The 18,920-nt window shown below is 30.5% G+C and overlaps 2 protein-coding genes across 2 annotated transcripts; one reads left to right on the top strand and one right to left on the bottom strand.

The window, feature by feature from the left end:
- Nucleotides 1–25: 25 nt before the first annotated feature.
- Nucleotides 26–16,200, bottom strand: Exd2 (Exonuclease 3'-5' domain-containing 2). The gene is made up of 11 exons (XM_067273956.1): nt 16,099–16,200; nt 15,749–15,876; nt 11,969–12,129; nt 11,766–11,891; nt 11,560–11,671; nt 7,012–7,206; nt 3,794–3,962; nt 3,554–3,719; nt 2,419–2,616; nt 1,988–2,119; nt 26–407 (listed from the first exon to the last, which is right to left on the bottom strand). The coding sequence occupies exons 1-11, from the start codon at nt 16,151–16,153 to the stop codon at nt 143–145; spliced, it is 1,707 nt and encodes a 568-aa protein (XP_067130057.1). The 5' UTR covers nt 16,154–16,200; the 3' UTR covers nt 26–142.
- A 199-nt stretch (nt 16,201–16,399) lies between these two features.
- Nucleotides 16,400–18,121, top strand: LOC136978272 (G-protein coupled receptor moody-like). Its single transcript, XM_067273957.1, has 2 exons — nt 16,400–17,345; nt 17,423–18,121. The coding sequence occupies exons 1-2, from the start codon at nt 16,554–16,556 to the stop codon at nt 17,723–17,725; spliced, it is 1,095 nt and encodes a 364-aa protein (XP_067130058.1). The 5' UTR covers nt 16,400–16,553; the 3' UTR covers nt 17,726–18,121.
- Nucleotides 18,122–18,920: the final 799 nt, after the last annotated feature.

Below are 18,920 nucleotides of genomic sequence, written 5' to 3' on the forward strand. Positions count from 1 at the left end.
TTTAAATCAAAAAACACGACTAATATATATTTAAATGATTTTATTTTAACGCCGGCTCGTTTTAATACAAAAAAATTATATGTAAAAAAAAACAATATTTGTATAACTTAAAATATTATAGTTCTTTGACGAGGATAAACAGTCATTCATCATCATCTTGGATGCCATCGATGTCATCTTGCGATATACCAAGAACGGATAAGTCAAAGTCAACATTTCCTTTCTTAACTTGAAGTAAAAGTCGTTGATGATTGTGATCCACAGACCACATTTGTGGAAGATATTCAGGTTTCATTGTGTCCAAAAAGTGTTTTCTCCACCTACTTTCGAAAGCTATTAAACCCCCGTTCTTCGACACGTGTTCAACCACTTTTTGACCATGCGGTATATAATTCTGATTCTCAATCCTAAAATCGATTAAAAAAATATATTGTAAATACCTCTTAAAATATTAGAAAAAGTCTATCCATTAATGAAAAATAGTAAAATGAGAGTAATAAAAGATAAAATATCAGAAGCGAGAAATATCCTCGCAAACAAACAGTTCTCGTCAATGTAAACAAGATATAATATAATAACGACATTTTTAATGGTGATTGAGAAGGTAAAAGCATCAGGTTTTACCTTCTCAATGGAATTATCCACAAAAAATTTTTGTGGATAATCCGTCCGATATATCGGGACCCGTTCCTCTCCACCCAGCCACTTTATTGGATCTGAAAAAGCCCTCTTAGTGCCCTTGGAGGGAAAAAATAGTGATTGATTATTTAAATTTTTATGCAAATAAATTTAAATAATTCCGTAAACAAGAAAGCAATAATAAATCGCCATAAAAAAAAGACAACGAACTGCTGTAAAGAAAACCATATCTTCAACCAATTAGAGTTAAGAAAACCATTTATCTAGCCAACCAGAGTTAGTGAGAAATAATTTAAATTATAGAAGTCTGTTTATACTTAAAACTTAATACAGTAAGACCCCGTTTAACGCTGATTCTACTATAACGCGGTCTACTCGAAGCCTAAAAAAAGCTCAAAATTTATGCCAATTCAAATTATCGCGGCATTTCATCGATTCATATATATAATACGATTATTCACGAACACCCAATCAGCAAAAAGTGACAATTCGTCGTAGCGCTGTACTTTCCTTAAATCTACATTTGTTTTGTGGAATTTTGGAAAAATATAACATCGTGGATGCCATAGGCAATATCGACTTCGCTTGGCAAGAATTAACTGATGAATGCACGAACGGAGTGTGAAGAAGTTATGGCCGAAGGTATCCGAGAATTCTCAACGAGAAGAGCCTATTGCTATCGATACAGCAGGAATAGATGTAGACGAGCAGAATATCGATAGTTACCGCAGGTTTCTGGTGAGAGCCTTACCAACGACAATCTTCACGAACTGGCAGAACAGAATTCATGTAGAACTGGAAAACAGTGATTCTGAAAACGGAGAACCCAAAGAATTTCTCTACAGATTTCCTTAGTAAAGGTTTGGTAACGATAACCAATATCGTTGATCAAATTGTAGCGAATGATCCAGATTTTGAAAGGAGTGCAAAAGCAAAACGAGCGTTTTGAAGGCGATCTTCTGCTACCGACATTTGCTTAACGAAAGAAGGAAAAAAAAAGACAAATGAAACTCCACGACTTTGTCGCAAAAAAACAAGAATTTCAGAAGAACCAGGGCCTTCGTCACAAAAAATGAACTTTACACTTCTGCGTGGGTATGTTTATGTGTTATTTAACAAATATTATAATGCAAATTAGTATAAAACTAACTTAAAAATAAAGTAAAATCAGTTTATTTTTGGTCGCGTGTTCCTTATTTTGTTAAAATGACCTCGTTTAACGCTTTGTCGTCTAGGAACGCATTCCCTCGCGTTAAGCGGGGTCTTACTGTATTTAAATTTTTAATATTCGAAGAGAAAAATCCACATTTTATCGCAAAATTATATATCAAATGAAAATGAAATTTACTTAGTATTCATATTAGCTGCTTCTTCTAAAATTTCGGGAGTGATTTCTTCCAACTCATAAAAAGTTTTGACCAAGTTCTCTAGCTCTATTTTTCGATTGTTCGGGAGATTAGCTCCACTCCTGACCAATGCTCTATCAAAAATACGTATAATCTTACTGATTCAATTTAAAAAAAAATTGGTTAATGTTACTCTTGGTGCCAAGATGGCGGCTCGTCTCTGATTCCAGCAAGGAAACAGTGGGACGCACGTTCTAACCTAACCTATTCTAATAAATTACCATAATTATTAGCCACCAAATTATTAGAATAGGTTAGGTTAGGTTAGAACGTGCGTCCCACTGTTTCTTTGCTGGAATCAGAGACGAGCCACCATCTTGGCACCAAGGGTAACATTAACCAAAAAATTAAACCATTGATAAACAGAACTCACTTTGCAGCAGAGTGAACCTTTAAACGAATGGGATCCGTTTGGAGTCTGATGTTATCTTGAGAACCAAGGGGAGCTTCACATTCTTTTACAAGTTGTCTACGTAACTCTAGATCGTAAGCGTTACTTCTTTTATGGCAACTAACACATAGTAACAAGATGTCGTGGGACAAGTGGTCTTTCATTAGATTTGGAAAATATCTAGAAAGAAAACATTATTTCATAAAATTTTATGATCATAATAGAGCTATGGGGTGATTTATAAAGAATAAAGCCCAAATATTTGATATAAGCAAGAGTGATGGACCAAGGTTCTTATTTCAGGAATCATTTGATTCATGATGAATACTTGTATATGGAGTGGCATTTGATGTGTTCATTTTTCTGACAGAATTACAAATTCTACATGTTTGTGGAACAGTTGGATGATGTGGAACTGACTAGAGATTATGTCCAGCAAAATACAATATGGTCTTGTTTTATGTGGGTTTGTACGTGCATAAAATAAAATTCCTTATAAATTTATGTTCCAGTGATTACCCAGATAACTATATAACTATCAACTATAACGAACAGCATTTTAGTCCAATCTTTCTAAATATATAGAGCATAATTTATTACGTAGCTTGCTGGTCAAGTGCAAACCTATGACCAGTGTTCAATGGATTTATCCATTCAGCCACTGATGGGCTCATTAGCAGCTGGAGAAGCATGGTTTACTGACTTCACAATTAGCATTTCAAGAAAAGCATGTGTTAAGGGGATAAGCAATTTTTAGAAGGTCCACAGTCAACAAAAAGAAAATAGTCTGCCGATTTCTTTTGTGAAGTTTTTCTTTAGAAATGAGTACATTCTAACAAGCCTGCACACTTAATGCATTGAAAGAAAACATCACAAGTAGAATTAGATAAACTGAGACGTAGATGCTAAGACATTCTCCTAAAAACATGCAACAATATGTCCGATGCAAAATGGAGGACACTTCCATTGCATACAAGATCTGTTTCGGCACTTTCGGTACATAATAAGATAGAAGTGAATTCAAAGTTTTTACTTCCGTTCCATCATTTCTTGATTTATGGCTAAATATTTGGGTTTTGTTTTGTACGAATCATTCTGTACGAAAGTTACATCTTACTTTCTGTATTCATGAGGCACTATATTCTTTTTAATAAAAGAATTTGATTTTCCACAAACTACACAACAATTTTCTTTTTCGTGAGTGTAATAAACATTATCCAATATAGGTCTTCCGGCAGGTTCAAAGTTGAGACGGACAATTAAAGGGTCGTCCTGTATTTTACCTTTTAAACAAAGTATGATTTAGTATAAAATTGTTTACTGTTTTCTGTAATAATCTAAATGGAAAGGAACGTACTTGCCAAATTTTTACTCAAGTACCAATTGATTTTTTTGGTATTACATACGCAAAGAGGCTCACCGTCGGGTGCTTGCAATTGACAATTATGATAAAATGGTTTGTTGCGTGTGGAATAGCCTTTACTCTCATCAAATTTTCTCACTAATCCATCCTTACTTTGAGATGTCTGAAATTAAAATATTTAAAGAAAAGAATAAAGAATACAGCACTGAATATAACATTTTCAAAATATAATATACAAAATATACAAACAACAACAGATGCCAAATACTAATAACAAAAGATATTTGAGCCATTCACAAGCCAAATCAATTAACAATTATATTAAGGATTTACAGATAGAGTTATTATTTTTACATTTTTTGTGTAACTAATTTTATATATAGTTACAATAGATGTGGGTCTTATCTTTTGTTTTCAAAATATAGTATATTTATTAGAAAAACTGAATTTTAAACTATTAATATTCAATCATTAAAAACTTGCCTCTTAATGTTCTTATTTTGTTTAAATATGAAAAATCTTCTTTGATTTGATTTGAATCGAATTAGATAGTTAAAAGCTATCAAAAGTACTCGCAATTTTGAATAAAATGCTGGTTTTAATGCAGTAAGACAGAGTGCTTTACATCTTAACATTACACTAGCTCATTATTTGGGCATAAGATGCAATTAATTTTCGTACATACTTTATTATAGATATATTCGACATTTCTCCAACTGTGGGTCGCAACTCAATATCGGGTTGCATTAAAATGATACTATCTTCTACAGATATACTTGTAACACTTGTACTAATGAAATATTCTCTAAGAAACTAGAAACAATAGACGCATCTGTTAAGTACTGAAAGTTTTTAAACAACTTTTTTCTTATAATAATTTTATTACTAAATGACGACGATAAAGATTATAGAATGTGTGTATGAAATTGATTTCTTTCTTCAAGTTCGTTATATGTAAGGTCATAGTTTGAGAAATGCAGGATACATTAATAATAAATAATTAGTTGTGGTCATCCTTTGTTCTTAAGAGTAACTTTTATTGAAAAGCTTCTAGGATCAGTGATAAAAATTAAAGGAATAAGAACTGTTATGTCATGTCCCCAAGGTAAAGGTTCTATCTCTGCTCATGCATAGTGCTGGCATTTTTAATGTGAGAACACTCTTTACTTTGTGAATTATTGTAGGTCATTTAGATTGATGCTTCATTCCTCATTTTTTAACTGTGTCAGTAAATAATATCTTCAAAGTCTTCAATACACCCGATAGTATAGAACAAAGTACCATATTTACTCGAATTAAGACGATCTTGCATATAGGACAAGGTGTGACTTTAAAGATCAAAATAAAAAAACATTAAATTTATTAATACAATTTAATTTTATTTTGTTTAATAACAAATAAAATATCAAATGCAGGTAAATGCACACATTGTCCCACAAAAACTACTGGCATTTTAAACTTCAAGGAAAAATCTGGTAAAATCAACAGCATAATTTGTTCACGTAAAGCTGCACAACTGGGAACCTTTTATGTCAATTCTTCTTAACAGTTGAATCCACTCTTCGTCAATTACACTTATGAGTTTCTTCGAATTCTGATTTCCAAATAATCATCTGTTTTCACGTGGGAATGAATTAAAACTTATATTGGGCTCACATGTAATTTTGGAATTCAATTCAAAAGCTTTGCTTTCCTATTGCCATTCATCTTTACTCCTGACAATACACAAGAACGATTCAAACGACCCAGATAAAATACTATTGTTTTTAAGCATCAGAAGGTGAGAATCCGGTAAAAAATGCGAACACACAGTTTACAAAAATTATACAAAAACGAAAAGAATCCTTTGCTCGCGCGTACAGGACGACCTAGGTTTTTGAAGCAGTGAAAAATGGATAAAAAACTTTGTCTTATATGCGACTAATACAGTCAACTCGCCTTAAAACAAACACCGGTAAAGCAAATTTTACCATTGCCTTGGGAAAATGCCATTGTCACAATGTTAATTTTGTGCGATAAAGCGTTGCCAGAATTCATTAAACTGAACTGTAAATTACCTTCACAACCCTATTTCCAATAATGATTTTATTATCCTTTTCGAAAAATGTAAAAAGCAAAGTAGTATGGTAATAAATGCTTTATTTTGAGTAGAACAATTTTCTTCTCCTAGTAAGCAAAGGAGAGTTCGACCCGATTGTAGAGTAATTCAAACGTCTGGTTTTAGCAGGCTATTCTACTGTACTCAGAAAATAAAGGTCAAAGTTTAAGGATGCCCATTCCTTTATATCAGTGATTTTGCAGCACACTGGTATGCTGCAAAAATTTCTGAATGTTATTAGATAAGTTATTTTCAAAAGGAGCCCAAAAAACAACAAGTGTACTTGTCAGAATTAAAATGAGTTTTTCATTGTTATAATAAACAAACGTATGCACAATGTAGTAAAAAATATATATGTTCATAAGCAAAATTATATATGCACAACACCAGGTTATTTCATTTAAAATGAACTTTTCTTTAAATCAAAAATGTATCTATTGTCCATATTTAGTTCAAATTATTTTAATTGAAATAGTGGAACATTGGGCAGGTTTCTAAAGACAATTATCAAGTCACTTTTAAATGCAAATCAAGACTTAATGTTAATTGCTTTTCTTATGTAAATGAAAATTATTAATTTAAATAACTATTGTTGTAACCTGCTGCTATTTTAAGAAACAACAATACTGTTTTATTTAATTCACAAAAAATATAGACAAAAAGAATTAGGTTAAGTGGCAAGTAATATGGCAATAGAATGTTTACAAACACACCTTTAAATCATGTGATTTTTTCCATGGAAATTTAATTAGATGTTCGAGTGTGCCGTGAGATAAAAAAGGGTTGAAAAACATTGCTTTATATGGATGTGGTCCCATGCAAACACATACTAGTTTGCTTATCAGGGGGGGTGCATACGGTGATACCATGTTTGGCTCTGAATTACCTAACCTTGATTTTGACTCTGAAAATTGTTAATATGAACTTTTATTACAGCAAACTAACTACTGTTCCCTTAGTGATTCGTATTAATGCGAGCTGACTGTATTGGTGTTTAGCTACAATGTATTGGTGCAAACAAATCAATAGTGAAATTCAGAATTAATTTATTTTATCCAAACAAATATTAACATAAACAGATTTTTAACAAAGTTAAAATTAAATAATGACTAACCATTGGAGAAGGTTTACTTTTATTTTTATATGGTAGATCAATAATGTCAGAACAAACAAAGAGAGCCTCTGCGTATAACATATCTGCTTCTGTCTTTGAACTTGAATGTTGTGGTAGGTTTTTTGACAACTTCCATCTCATTATCTCTTCAAATATTCGTGCAGAAACTATAGCATCTTGTGCGGCATATTTTACCTAATTTATAAATATATAATTATATATACTACATTAAATCTTTTAGTTATATTATAATCAACAATATAAGAAACAGTATTTTATTATTTTTAACGTTCTAATACTTAAGACTCAAAAATTGAATTGGTTATTTTATTAATACAATTTGTTTCATCCGATCTTTACAAAATCTTAAAATATATGAGATTATAATATTAAAACAGAGTTAAATGTTAATGTTAAACTAATTTTATTTGGATAAAATTTTTGTAAACAAAAATAATTATATGCTTACTGAATTAAGCAATGTAGGTACCTTTAACAGGTATAAATATTTTGTTTAACTTTAGATTTCGATGTATAAGCATATGCATGTCTTGCTAATACAATGGGTTAGAGTAATGAATTAGTGAATATCATCTTAAAGTAAAATACAGTCTTTTATCATTTGCCATTGCTTATAAAAGCCTAAAACATATGTATACTATCATTTATTAAGTATTCAATAATGCTAGGTCTAAAAAAAGAATGGAAAAATAAAAGTAACTGGATATTTTCTAGGAAAATGAAACATTTCTGTGGTATTTAAAACTGATCTAAATCTAAAATAATAAAATTGTCATTGAGATTAATGTAAATTGACAGCAAATGGAAACTCAATTGACATGTAGCACATAACCAGCTTACAACTGGCAATCAGCCTATAGACTTTATGTGACCTCAAATATCTCATCCCATAGATTGAATTTCAAAATTCTGGCTTTATCACAATATTGTTCTTGCCAAATTGTACATATTTGCAAAAAACCATGTTCAATGGTCATGCAGTTGCTTTAAACTTCAATCACTTTCTTACTTAGGGGAAAGTTGCCTAAGTCGTACCGGTGCTTAAATCATGAATAATTTAAATGATTTCAAAAGTACTTTATCCGCCATACAAATGGCAATAGTGTATAGTTATATGGCTCGGTTGTACTTATGCGCATAGGCAATGCTCATCTGCATTTCAAGGAATTAAGACTGTTTTTGGTAAACAAATTCATTTATAGTCGTTTGAGTGTAATTTTCATCTGGTGTGAGGAAGCTCCTAAAGTAAGAAAACACTAGTTAAATGCATTTTGCTTTTTTAGTATAAGTTATATATCTATTAGTGATTTGTTTGCCTCTTGCAGTTTTGTGAAAGATTTTTCAAAGTAGTTTTGGGGCTTTACGAACTGACATGCACGCTGTGTCTTATGTCGTACCCCCTTAAAAAAGATATTAAGCAAAATTCTGTTAAACGTAAATTACGAAAAGAAGAATGTAAAACAAAAAAGGTGAAGAATAGTAAAAACAATGGTTGGTTCTGTAAAATATGCAATAATATCCGTGAAGAAAACACGATTCAATGTTTAAAATGCAAGTCTTGGATTCATGATGTATGTGGCGGAGTTACAAAACAAACAAAAACATATGTTTGTATTGACTGTGAATGAAGATATAGTTGCGTAGTTGTGTTAATAAAATATACTCGTTTAAACCATATATTTAATTAATTTTAGTTTGAGGTACGACTTAGGTAGTAGATAGTACGACTTAAGGTACCGGTTTCCTTAGTCATACCGATTTCAATTTTTTTAATTTTATGAGTTTAAAGAAAATGTGTGCAGACTATTTAATTTTTTTGCAATAAATAAAAGCAGGGTTTACTAAGGTTTCCAATGATACTCATAAGTATGTGTTTACTAATATATTCTCTAATTTCTGAGAATGTTTTTTTAAGGGGTACGACTTGGGCAACCTTACCCTATTCAGAGTACCACTCAATAAATAAAAAAAAAAAAACCCTGAAAACTACCATAAGCACAAAGCAGAAACCAATAGAAAGCTCACTTTCGAGTCCTCACTTGAACTCTCCTTTATTCTTTATTGGTGTTGTTAACCTCATTCCAAAAGGGACGAGATTAACAAAGTAAATTACAAAAAAAAATATACAAAAATATATACAAAGTTTAAAATATGTTATAAATATAATTGAAGAGCATCATATTAGCAAAGTACTGTAAAGCAAGCTATGCCTGTATGTTAAATTGATTTATGTGCATGAAATTCTACAACATAATCTACTTTGTTTTCTTTTTTGTTCTATATTCAAACTAGAACATGTCTGATAAATGCAGCCAAAACACTTGTTCATTTTTAATTTTAACATTTGTTGGAGTTCTGTTCAAACATAATTTAGTCAATCTCACTGTTTAAATTCAATTTATAGTAAATATATGTTAGCAATATTAGCTGGCTTAATTAGTTACTTATCTAACCACCTAAATGGGGCTTTTTTTGGATGAATTAACAAATTGTTATGTCTTTTTCTATGTATAGCATCCTTTTAATCCAAAAATTTTTCTTGGTAGACAATCTCACAGCTTTCCGGTCAGAAAACTATGGCTTTATTTTAAAAATTGAACTACAAATGCATTTCGGGTTGGTTTAAGTTTCCAACCCCTCTTCAGTGCTGTTCAAAAAAATTTATATACAAGTTGTAATTAAGGACACAACATTATTTAAATATCACGTAAAAAAAATTTCTACAATACAAAAACTTACATATTATATAAGGGCACATATTAGAACTTCTATTTCTATATTTTTATCTCTATCTTCCATAGGTATAATATCAATCTAATCTAGTTATATATTTAGATTGCTATGGATTGTTATATATACCTATGGAAGATAGAGATAAAAATATAGAAATAGAAGTTTTAATATGTGCCCTTATATAATATGTAAGTTTTTGTATTGTAGAAATTTTTTTTACGTAATATTTAAATAATGTTGTGTCCTTAATTACAACTTGTATATAAATTTTTTTGAACAGCACTGAAGAGGGGTTGGAAACCAACCAAGGGCGTCGCCAGGGGGAGGGGCAGAGGGGCAGCTGCCCTCACCTAGAAATTCGAGAAAGTTATTTAAATGCTAAGTTTTAATTAAAATAATCTTCTTAGGCTTCTTATAAGTTAAAGAAAATGTTTTATTTGAGATATTTCTTTTCCGGTACATAGTAATGATTAAAACTTTATGAATCGCTTTTATTTTACCTAAATACAATTCATATCCTCTATCAATTTACATCATCTTGCCCCCCCTTACCCATTGGCTGGCGTCGTCCTTGAAACCAACCCAAAACGCATTTGTAGTTCAATTTTTGAAATAAAGCCATAGTTTTCTGACTGGAAAGCTGTGAGATTGTCTACCAAGAAGAATTTTTTGGATTAAAAGGATGCTATATATAGAAATTAAATAAACAGCAACCATACTATATTAAAAAGGAATTGTTATGTCCTTCTAATCCGACTTTTTACTGGAGTTCAAGAATTACTCAGAAACAATTTAATTTCCAGATTTTTATTTATATGCATTTCAGATCTAATGTTTCCACCGATCCATCCTCAGCCTACAGAGTATAAAAAATTGTTTTGTAAATTTACAATTAAAACATTTTTAAAACAAATATAAACAAATAAATAACTTACTTACTGTAAAATATTTGCATATATATTGTATCATCTATGACAAAGACCACGCCAAGAATTCATAATCATCTAAAACCACTCTAAAATTCCACTAAACCAATCGTCCTGCATCACGTAACACTTTTTTATTCTTGTGTATGACGTATTTCCACACGTCACCAATTATCATCCCGCTTTTTAAATTCATTAAATTGTTATTATTTTTAATTGCTGTATATTTTTGCTGCATAAATATTGTATGTCATAGACGATACAATATTTATGCAAATATTTTACAGTAAGTAAGTTATTTATTTGTTTATATTTGTTTTAAAAATGTTTTAATTGTAAATTTACAAAACAATTTTTTATACTCTGTAGGCTGAGGATGGATCGGTGGAAACATTAGATCTGAAATGCATATAAATAAAAATCTGGAAATGAAATTGTTTCTGAGTAATTCTTGAACTTCAGTAAAAAGTTGGATTAGAAGGACATAACAATTTGTTTATTAGTCCAAAAAATGCCCTTTTAGGTGGTTAGATAAGTAAATATATATTATTTTTTTTTTTTTTGGGGGGAAAGCTAACACTACAAAGAAGAGCAGAAGAGAATAACCTTTTGGTGGCGAATGGTCTGAGAATATACGAGATCTGATAGTATTCAGGATGTATACTGTTCTAAATAAAGAATGATGAACAACTGAATAATAAAGAATAATGATGAACTATGAAGACTGTCTTCTGTTATATTGTAGGAAGCTCTTCTTTTATTTAGTAATGGAGATTACTTAGAGTAGAGAACTATGCTTTTCGAGATTTGACTTACAAGTTAACATCACATCAACAACATTATTATTATTTTAAGAATTAACACTTACCTGTTGCATGCTCAATATGTTTTTTTGCCAATTACTACACCTAATTTCTCTACTCTTGTTCAATTTTTCTCCTAAAACAGCTTCTGAAATTGCAGAAAGACCCTTTCCTGTACTGAAATAATATTAAATTTATTTCATTGTTATTTAGAAAAAATTTATTAATTTGATTCATTTAAAATCTGATTATTTTACCAAATTAAACTCACATATGTTGAGCTTCAGGAATGAGTTCTATCATGTATCTCAAATCTAAACAACCTTTAATTAATATACCATAATCGTTGAATAACTTTGAATAATCTCCGTCTATATCAATGCCTACTTTCAAAATACTGAACAATAAATTAACAATTGTGTAAATAAGACTTCGTTGTTAAAATGAACAATTATAATTAATTTTCATATTTACCTATGATTTGCTAAAAGTCTTAATAGTCTAAAAGGAAGAGCACTTTTAAATTTACACAAACGAAACAGCACACAAATATCATGTGCTGTGGCAATCTGCATTAGTGCAATGGGTTGTCGGTTGCCTTTTCGATAAGTCCATTCGCAGTCGAAACCAACCACCTGTAAAAGTTAAACAAATGCTGTCATAGCAGCTAGCTGTCACTTTTTCTTCTGCAGGGTATACATATACAAATAAAAACATCCAAACCCAATAGTCATATATTAAAGCCAAACAATTGCTGGATTATAGTGGAAATTATAGGCCGAAGGCACTGAGTCGTCTCCTCCAGATAGTGCTGTAAGTAACTGAGTATGATTACATCTAAATTAATAAGTTCTGGAAGCAATGATTGAATGAAGGTCTGGCAACACAACCACACAGTAAGTGGGAGCTGTAGGCTTGAATCCCTCTTCAGGTCAATTCTTTTTTTCCAGAACCTTCTATCAATAAATACAGTAGACTCTTGCTAATCTGACATATCTTTCTCTTGTTCATATTTATTATTTTTTAAAAATCATTTATAAGGGGCACTGGAAAGCAGCAGTGGCCTTAATCATTGCGAGGCTTTGGGCGGCAGATCTTTGCAAGGTCCTTGTCTTTTGTGCAAAGTATGTGAATTGAAAATAGATATTTCTGATGATTGATAAGAAATGAAAAAGTTATAAATAAATAAATTTAGAGTTTTAAAATATTATACGTATTAGAAGATTTATAAAAGTTAACAATCATAAAGATGACAAATTATTAATGATGATAAACTAAAGTACACAAATGCCTTAAAAGATATACGCAGGGATTTATTAAGGATGTTTGCAGCTTATAACCAATAGCTAAGGATAAAATAAAACAACTTTTTTCTACTTGAGTTGTTGCGCAAGGCCTCTGCAAGAGCGAGGCCCCGGGCGATTGCCCTGTTTGCCACCCCCTAAGGCTGCCACTGCTGGAAAGTAATATTGTTTCTGTGCATATCAACATTTATTTAATTCTAATAAGTTAATTACATATGCTAAAATTGTGCAAGATATTTCTGTAAGTTGAAAGTGACTTCTTTTCTTTTGTTTTACAGATCAATTTCATTTTTTAACATCCCTGTTTAAAATGTCAAGCCAAAACCAGAAAAGTTGCATATTTGACATTGCATGTTATTCAAGTTTTGGAAAGGTAGTGATGCAACAAAAGCTATAAAAAACATTTGTGATGTTTATTAAAATATGGTCATTCAATAATACAAAATAAATGTTTTCACGAGGATGAGATAATCATCACTTTTTAGAACAATCAGTACAAAGCTTACATTATACAAAATATTACAATATACTAGAGCAATAGGTATCAGTTGGAACAAGAAAGATGATAACAATTAGTGTGTCTAACAGCATTGTGGATGTCAAAATGCAAAATTTCATAAAACTCTTCAGTATTTATCATGGTATTATTATTGATATAGGCAAGTCCCAGAATGATTGTAGTATGCAAATTCTATTGTATTAATTGTAAATTCATAAAACAAAAACAAAGAATTAAAAACGAGCAATTATTTATTGTGACATCGTCACAATGCCACGCTAAAATTTTTAATTACATTTTCCATTTATTTAATTTAAAATGTATGCTCTCCATTTCAAATTAGTACTGTAGTGACTTGCCAGGACATCATACTTTTCCTTTAACAATAAAGTCATGCTGGTTATCAATCTAACACCTTTTGGGAAAAAAATTTTGAATTTAAATAACATGACTTCTGGTTTGCATCAAAAGTTTGTATATAGTTAATTGGGGTCTCTTGCCCCAAGGCATATGGACTCGAATTTCATCTATCTAACTCCATTCTCGAGATTAAGGAAAGACAGACAGATGACAGTGGGAATTTACAGGTCTAAAATTTTTTCAAATTGCAGACCAATTAATATAATAGAATTCTCATAAAGTAATCACTATAGAATTTGCCTGTACCAATAACAATAACCAAATCATAACATTAGATCATATAAATTAGTGAAAATTCTGGTTTTATTGACTTTAACACTAAAGAATCTTTAGAACAATTATAAAATGTGTAACTTCAGGATATATTAATCATAATTATTATTAATAGTAATTCATCCAGTGGTGTTTGCCTTTTTTTTTTTTTTTTGCAATACTGCCTTTAACAAGTATTGTATAACTAAAGAAAGAAATGTCAACTATTTAAACTATCATACTGTGAGCAAACAATGATTAAAATAATTAAAATTACTGTTTAAAGCACCAGTTGAGATTGAAAAGAATTGCATTTTACCAATATTAAGGCTCATAAAAAAAAAAAAAATGACTATTTGAGAAGATAACGATAATCATAACCAGAAATGTGGAGTAAATAAACAATGCTTACTGGAATTGATTCTATAAAGTAAAATAACAATCTTTTTATGTAATTAAAATACTGCTGGAATGAAAAAAAGGTTGTTATTTTACTTTATAGAAATGTGGAGTTGGAGTAAATTTCTTGCTAAGGTGTAGGAGTCCGTAAAAATGGACTGACTCCTGTTTTTTTGTACTACTTAATTTATCTTAAGTTCCTAATAAGAGCATTAACTCCTATCTTGCATTATAAATGGAAGTACAAACCTTCTGTAATGCAAGATCTTATGATGATTTTGCTACTTCAAGATCTTTCTTTGGATATCACTAACTACTGTTAATTTTCTTTACAGAGATTTATACTCAAATACATTCTATGTTAGCTAATTCTATATTTTTATTGTCAAAAAACCATACAAAATGGTTAAGAAGATTTTGGTAAATCTAGTGTTTTTGAATACTTCCATATAACCACAGGTGGAAAACATTTTGTGTATCAATGTGTTGTTGAAGATGAAGATGATGGTAACGATAATGAAAACTATGAAAAAAGATAAGTATTTTCAGTTTCCATAGGAATGCTGGATGATTGACTTATAAAATGCTTAAGAAGTAGCATGATGATTCTCTTGATACAAACGAAATGCCATTATCAGTTAATATAATCAAAGTATTTGTTAAATTATTTAAAAGCAGGAGTCAAAGTTAAACCTTCTGAAATTCTGAGTCATATTTAGAGTTGAAGTCAGACCATCTAAAATTCTATGAACTGAAGTTGGAGTTGGGGGCTTGGTCTACTGACTCCAAAGCTCTGTCAAATTTTGAATACAATAAATAAATTTTAAAAACGTATTTTAACACATTTTGGTACTTTCTATTTTCTGATAACTTTAATAACTAATAACATCAAAATATGAAGATTTTACTGTAATAATAAATGTATTTCTTTGAAGTGCCTTTATCATTTTTATAGCTAATCATTAGTGAATTTAGCTATAATATATGACTCATACTCAAATATTACAAACAAATCTCCTGAGTATGACTCACCATAAAACAACTTGTACACATAACTCATCTGTATTATGTAAAAATTATATTTTATGTAAATATAAACTTACAATAATATACCATTTATTTTTATAAATTAATTATACATAAAATTCATGTAATCTTAATTGTTAGTAAGATATAAGAAGCAAAGATTTTAAGATAAATAATAATAATATAATCCTAAAATTTAATGTGATAAATTTATTTAGATATTAGTTTTATAATTATTTCCTGTAAAACATTTATATATAAAAACTAGCTGTAAATTGCCCTACCAAGACTATATTTCTGAAAATTAAGTTTATGTAAAAATTCATTAGAATAAAATTTTAAAAATATAATCACTTTTTGTCTAATGCATGCTGAAGTAAATTCATCTTCAATCTTTTCCCAATCTTCTAAGCAACTACAGATATAAATTTTATGATGCGAAACCTTTTTCCTTCTAAAAAATTTATATAGCAAGACAACACCTGTAATTAAATTTGTTATTAAGTCGTATACATTTTTATATTTTCTAATCCACAATTATGTTTTAATAACACAAAACAGGCATTATGTTAACCGAGTATTGAGTCGCTAGCAAGAAAAGCAGCCGTGTTAGAAGTATATTTTCATGAAAATAGACTGAAAATTACTTTTATAGAGCGTAAAATATGCAAAAATTTATTAATTTTAACGATAATAAATCAAACCTATAACAGCTGCAGCTGTACTAAGAGAAAAGGCGAGTTTCTTCCAAGAAAACATAAACACGTGCTTTTCTAACCACGTTTTCAAAACAAACAAACACCCCCTCGCGGAGGAAAACATTTATACATTTATTAATTCAGGTAATAAAATATTTAAATTTTAAAAATATTTTAAATATTTGTAAGAAAGTTTTATAAATTAGTCAGTTTTCGGACAAATGATTCATAAAGGTCATAAATTGCTGAAACTAAGCACAGGAAACATCCATCCTGTGTAGATTGCTAGACAGTTGATAAAATGTGTAGATCTGGGAGGATGCAACCTCGTAAAAGGAAGTCGAACAAGTCAATGTTTCGGAAGATCACAGCTTTTTTCCGGAAAAACATTGGTTTACATGTAGTCCGAGAGAAAATAAAATAGTTAAATGTTCACAGATAAACCGTAACAACGAGCTGAAATGATGTCTAACTCGAGTTCTAACGCTACAATTCCGAAGATATGTAACCTGTCTGTTATGCTGTATGCTACAGCGGTTTTCACTATAATTATCACAATAATTGGAATTATTGGGAATTTGCTGACCATAATTGCGCTTTATAAGCATCCTCGAGTGAGAAAACATACGACATCCGCATTTATCATGAGCTTATCCATTGCAGATTTCTTATTCTGCTCCATTAATCTACCATTTAGTGCTTCAAGATTCATACACCATACTTGGATTCATGGAGATAGTTTGTGTATCGTTTTCCCCTTTTTGCGTTACGTTAACGTTGGCTTATCACTGTTATCCATAGCTGCCATCACTGTAAATCGTTACGTCTTCATCGTTCATCCATCTTGGTATGATCGCATTTATCAGAAGAAGTATATTTTCTCTATGGTACTGTCACTTTGGGTGTTTTCCATATCGTTAATGTTACCCACACTCTTTGGAAAATGGGGTCGATTCGGCTTCGACGAGAAGATCATGAACTGTTCCATTTTAGAAGTCAAAGGAAAATCCCCTAAAACTTTTTTGTTTATCTTCGGCTTTCTTTTGCCATGTATCGTCATAGTATTCTGCTACATCCGCATCTTCTGGGTAATTGTTAGAAGCAAAACTAGAGTCAGAAAGCACAGTACTTCAGATAGCAACGAACAAGTTAAAAAAGATCCCAAGAAGCAGCAAGATTGGAAAATCACCAAAATGGTTCTAATAATATTCTCTTCGTTTCTCATCTGTTACTTGCCTATTACAATTATTAAGGTAAGTTTAAAATTAAGTAATTGTTAAGATAATTTAGCATTGAATCTACTAATTCGTTCCCTAAAATATTATAACAGGTGGCCGATAAAAGAGTGAAGTATCCCGCTTTGCACATTGTGAGTTACATTTTCTTATACATGAGCGCTTGCATCAATCCTCTCATCTATGGTGTGACTAACAAACATTACAGAAAAGCGTACAAAAGTATATTAATCTGGATGAAAGACGGAGTTTTGAGCGTCGGAACCAAAATATCCTCTTATACAAGTCAAGATAGTTCGACTCAAATGGGGACAGTCATGCATACTCTCAATTCAAAATCAGGAATTAACAGTGACGATTTGGTTAACAAAAACAACGAAAAAAATGCCAAAGCATGAAACCTGTGAAGAATGTGCGAAATTTTGGACATCGGATAATAACATAATTCTCTTGCATAATTGCGATTGATTTATTGAATAATTTGTATATTCAGCTCTTGTTTTGCAAGAAAATTGCTAATGAATGCCTCTAGTTATTCACGTAACAATACAAATTCTTGTATATAAGATACATTTTGTACTTTTTTAACTTATATAAGTCTACTTTAGTTGAACCATAGCCTTAAGAATGTTAACATTTATATATTTTGTTATTACTTACACAGGCAATCCTTTAAGTCTTAAGATATGTTAAATATAACACAAGAAAAATGATCGTAAATATTAATTATAAATTGATAATGTATAAATTTTTTAATATTTACTAAGTTTAATTACAGGAAATAAATTTAAATGTTAAGAAAAATCGCATTCTTTTGTAATTATAAGGAAGTAAGCATTTTACAACCACCTTTCCTTCCCGAGAATTACCGCTACATTTACATTATTTCCCTTTTTTTTAAATGTACATTATAGGAAATTTTATGTTATGAATTAAACAAAAATTAGAATATAAATGGAAAAATATAACTTATACAAATACAACATTAATTTTTCAGGGGTACCATATGAAAATTATTTAAATGGGTTACACATGATCCATTAAGATATACAAAGTTCGTAAATAAGAAATCTTTATATTTTAAATAATTTGTCAGAATTTTTGCAATTTGAAGCTCCTTGTAGCTTAAGGAATCCCATTGAATGATATGCTGCACTGTAGTGCAGCATATTCAGCCTACCAATTGCAGATGGGATAATACCACTGAATACTAATGAGTCTACTCCTTACTAATGGACTAACCATGCGGAATTTTCCAGGATTTCTTCGCATATTTAGCACGTAAACAGGGGCCAATTTTCTGAAGAAAGTCTTTCCGAGAGGCCCTCCTAGGAATGACTATCTTTGGCACAATCTTTCTACACAGTGGCCCCGTTTGAGTGCACCACTATGTAGAAGGATAAATAAACGTAGTAAAATCGAGAAAAAACCGTGTTTAACGGATGTAACAACTTTCGCATAGCGATTTATTGGAATTTTCGAGGATTGGTTCCTACTAATGGTAGAGTGGATAAACCACTAAACACTGGTAGCTAGTCGCCGGTTTGTGCCACTTCAACGAGCTGGCCACGTAGAGTTTTCCGGGTTTTCTTT

Source organism: Centruroides vittatus, unplaced genomic scaffold (assembly GCF_030686945.1).
Source record: "Centruroides vittatus isolate TY-2023 unplaced genomic scaffold, ASM3068694v2 contig_502, whole genome shotgun sequence".
Classification (NCBI taxonomy): domain Eukaryota; kingdom Metazoa; phylum Arthropoda; class Arachnida; order Scorpiones; family Buthidae; genus Centruroides; species Centruroides vittatus.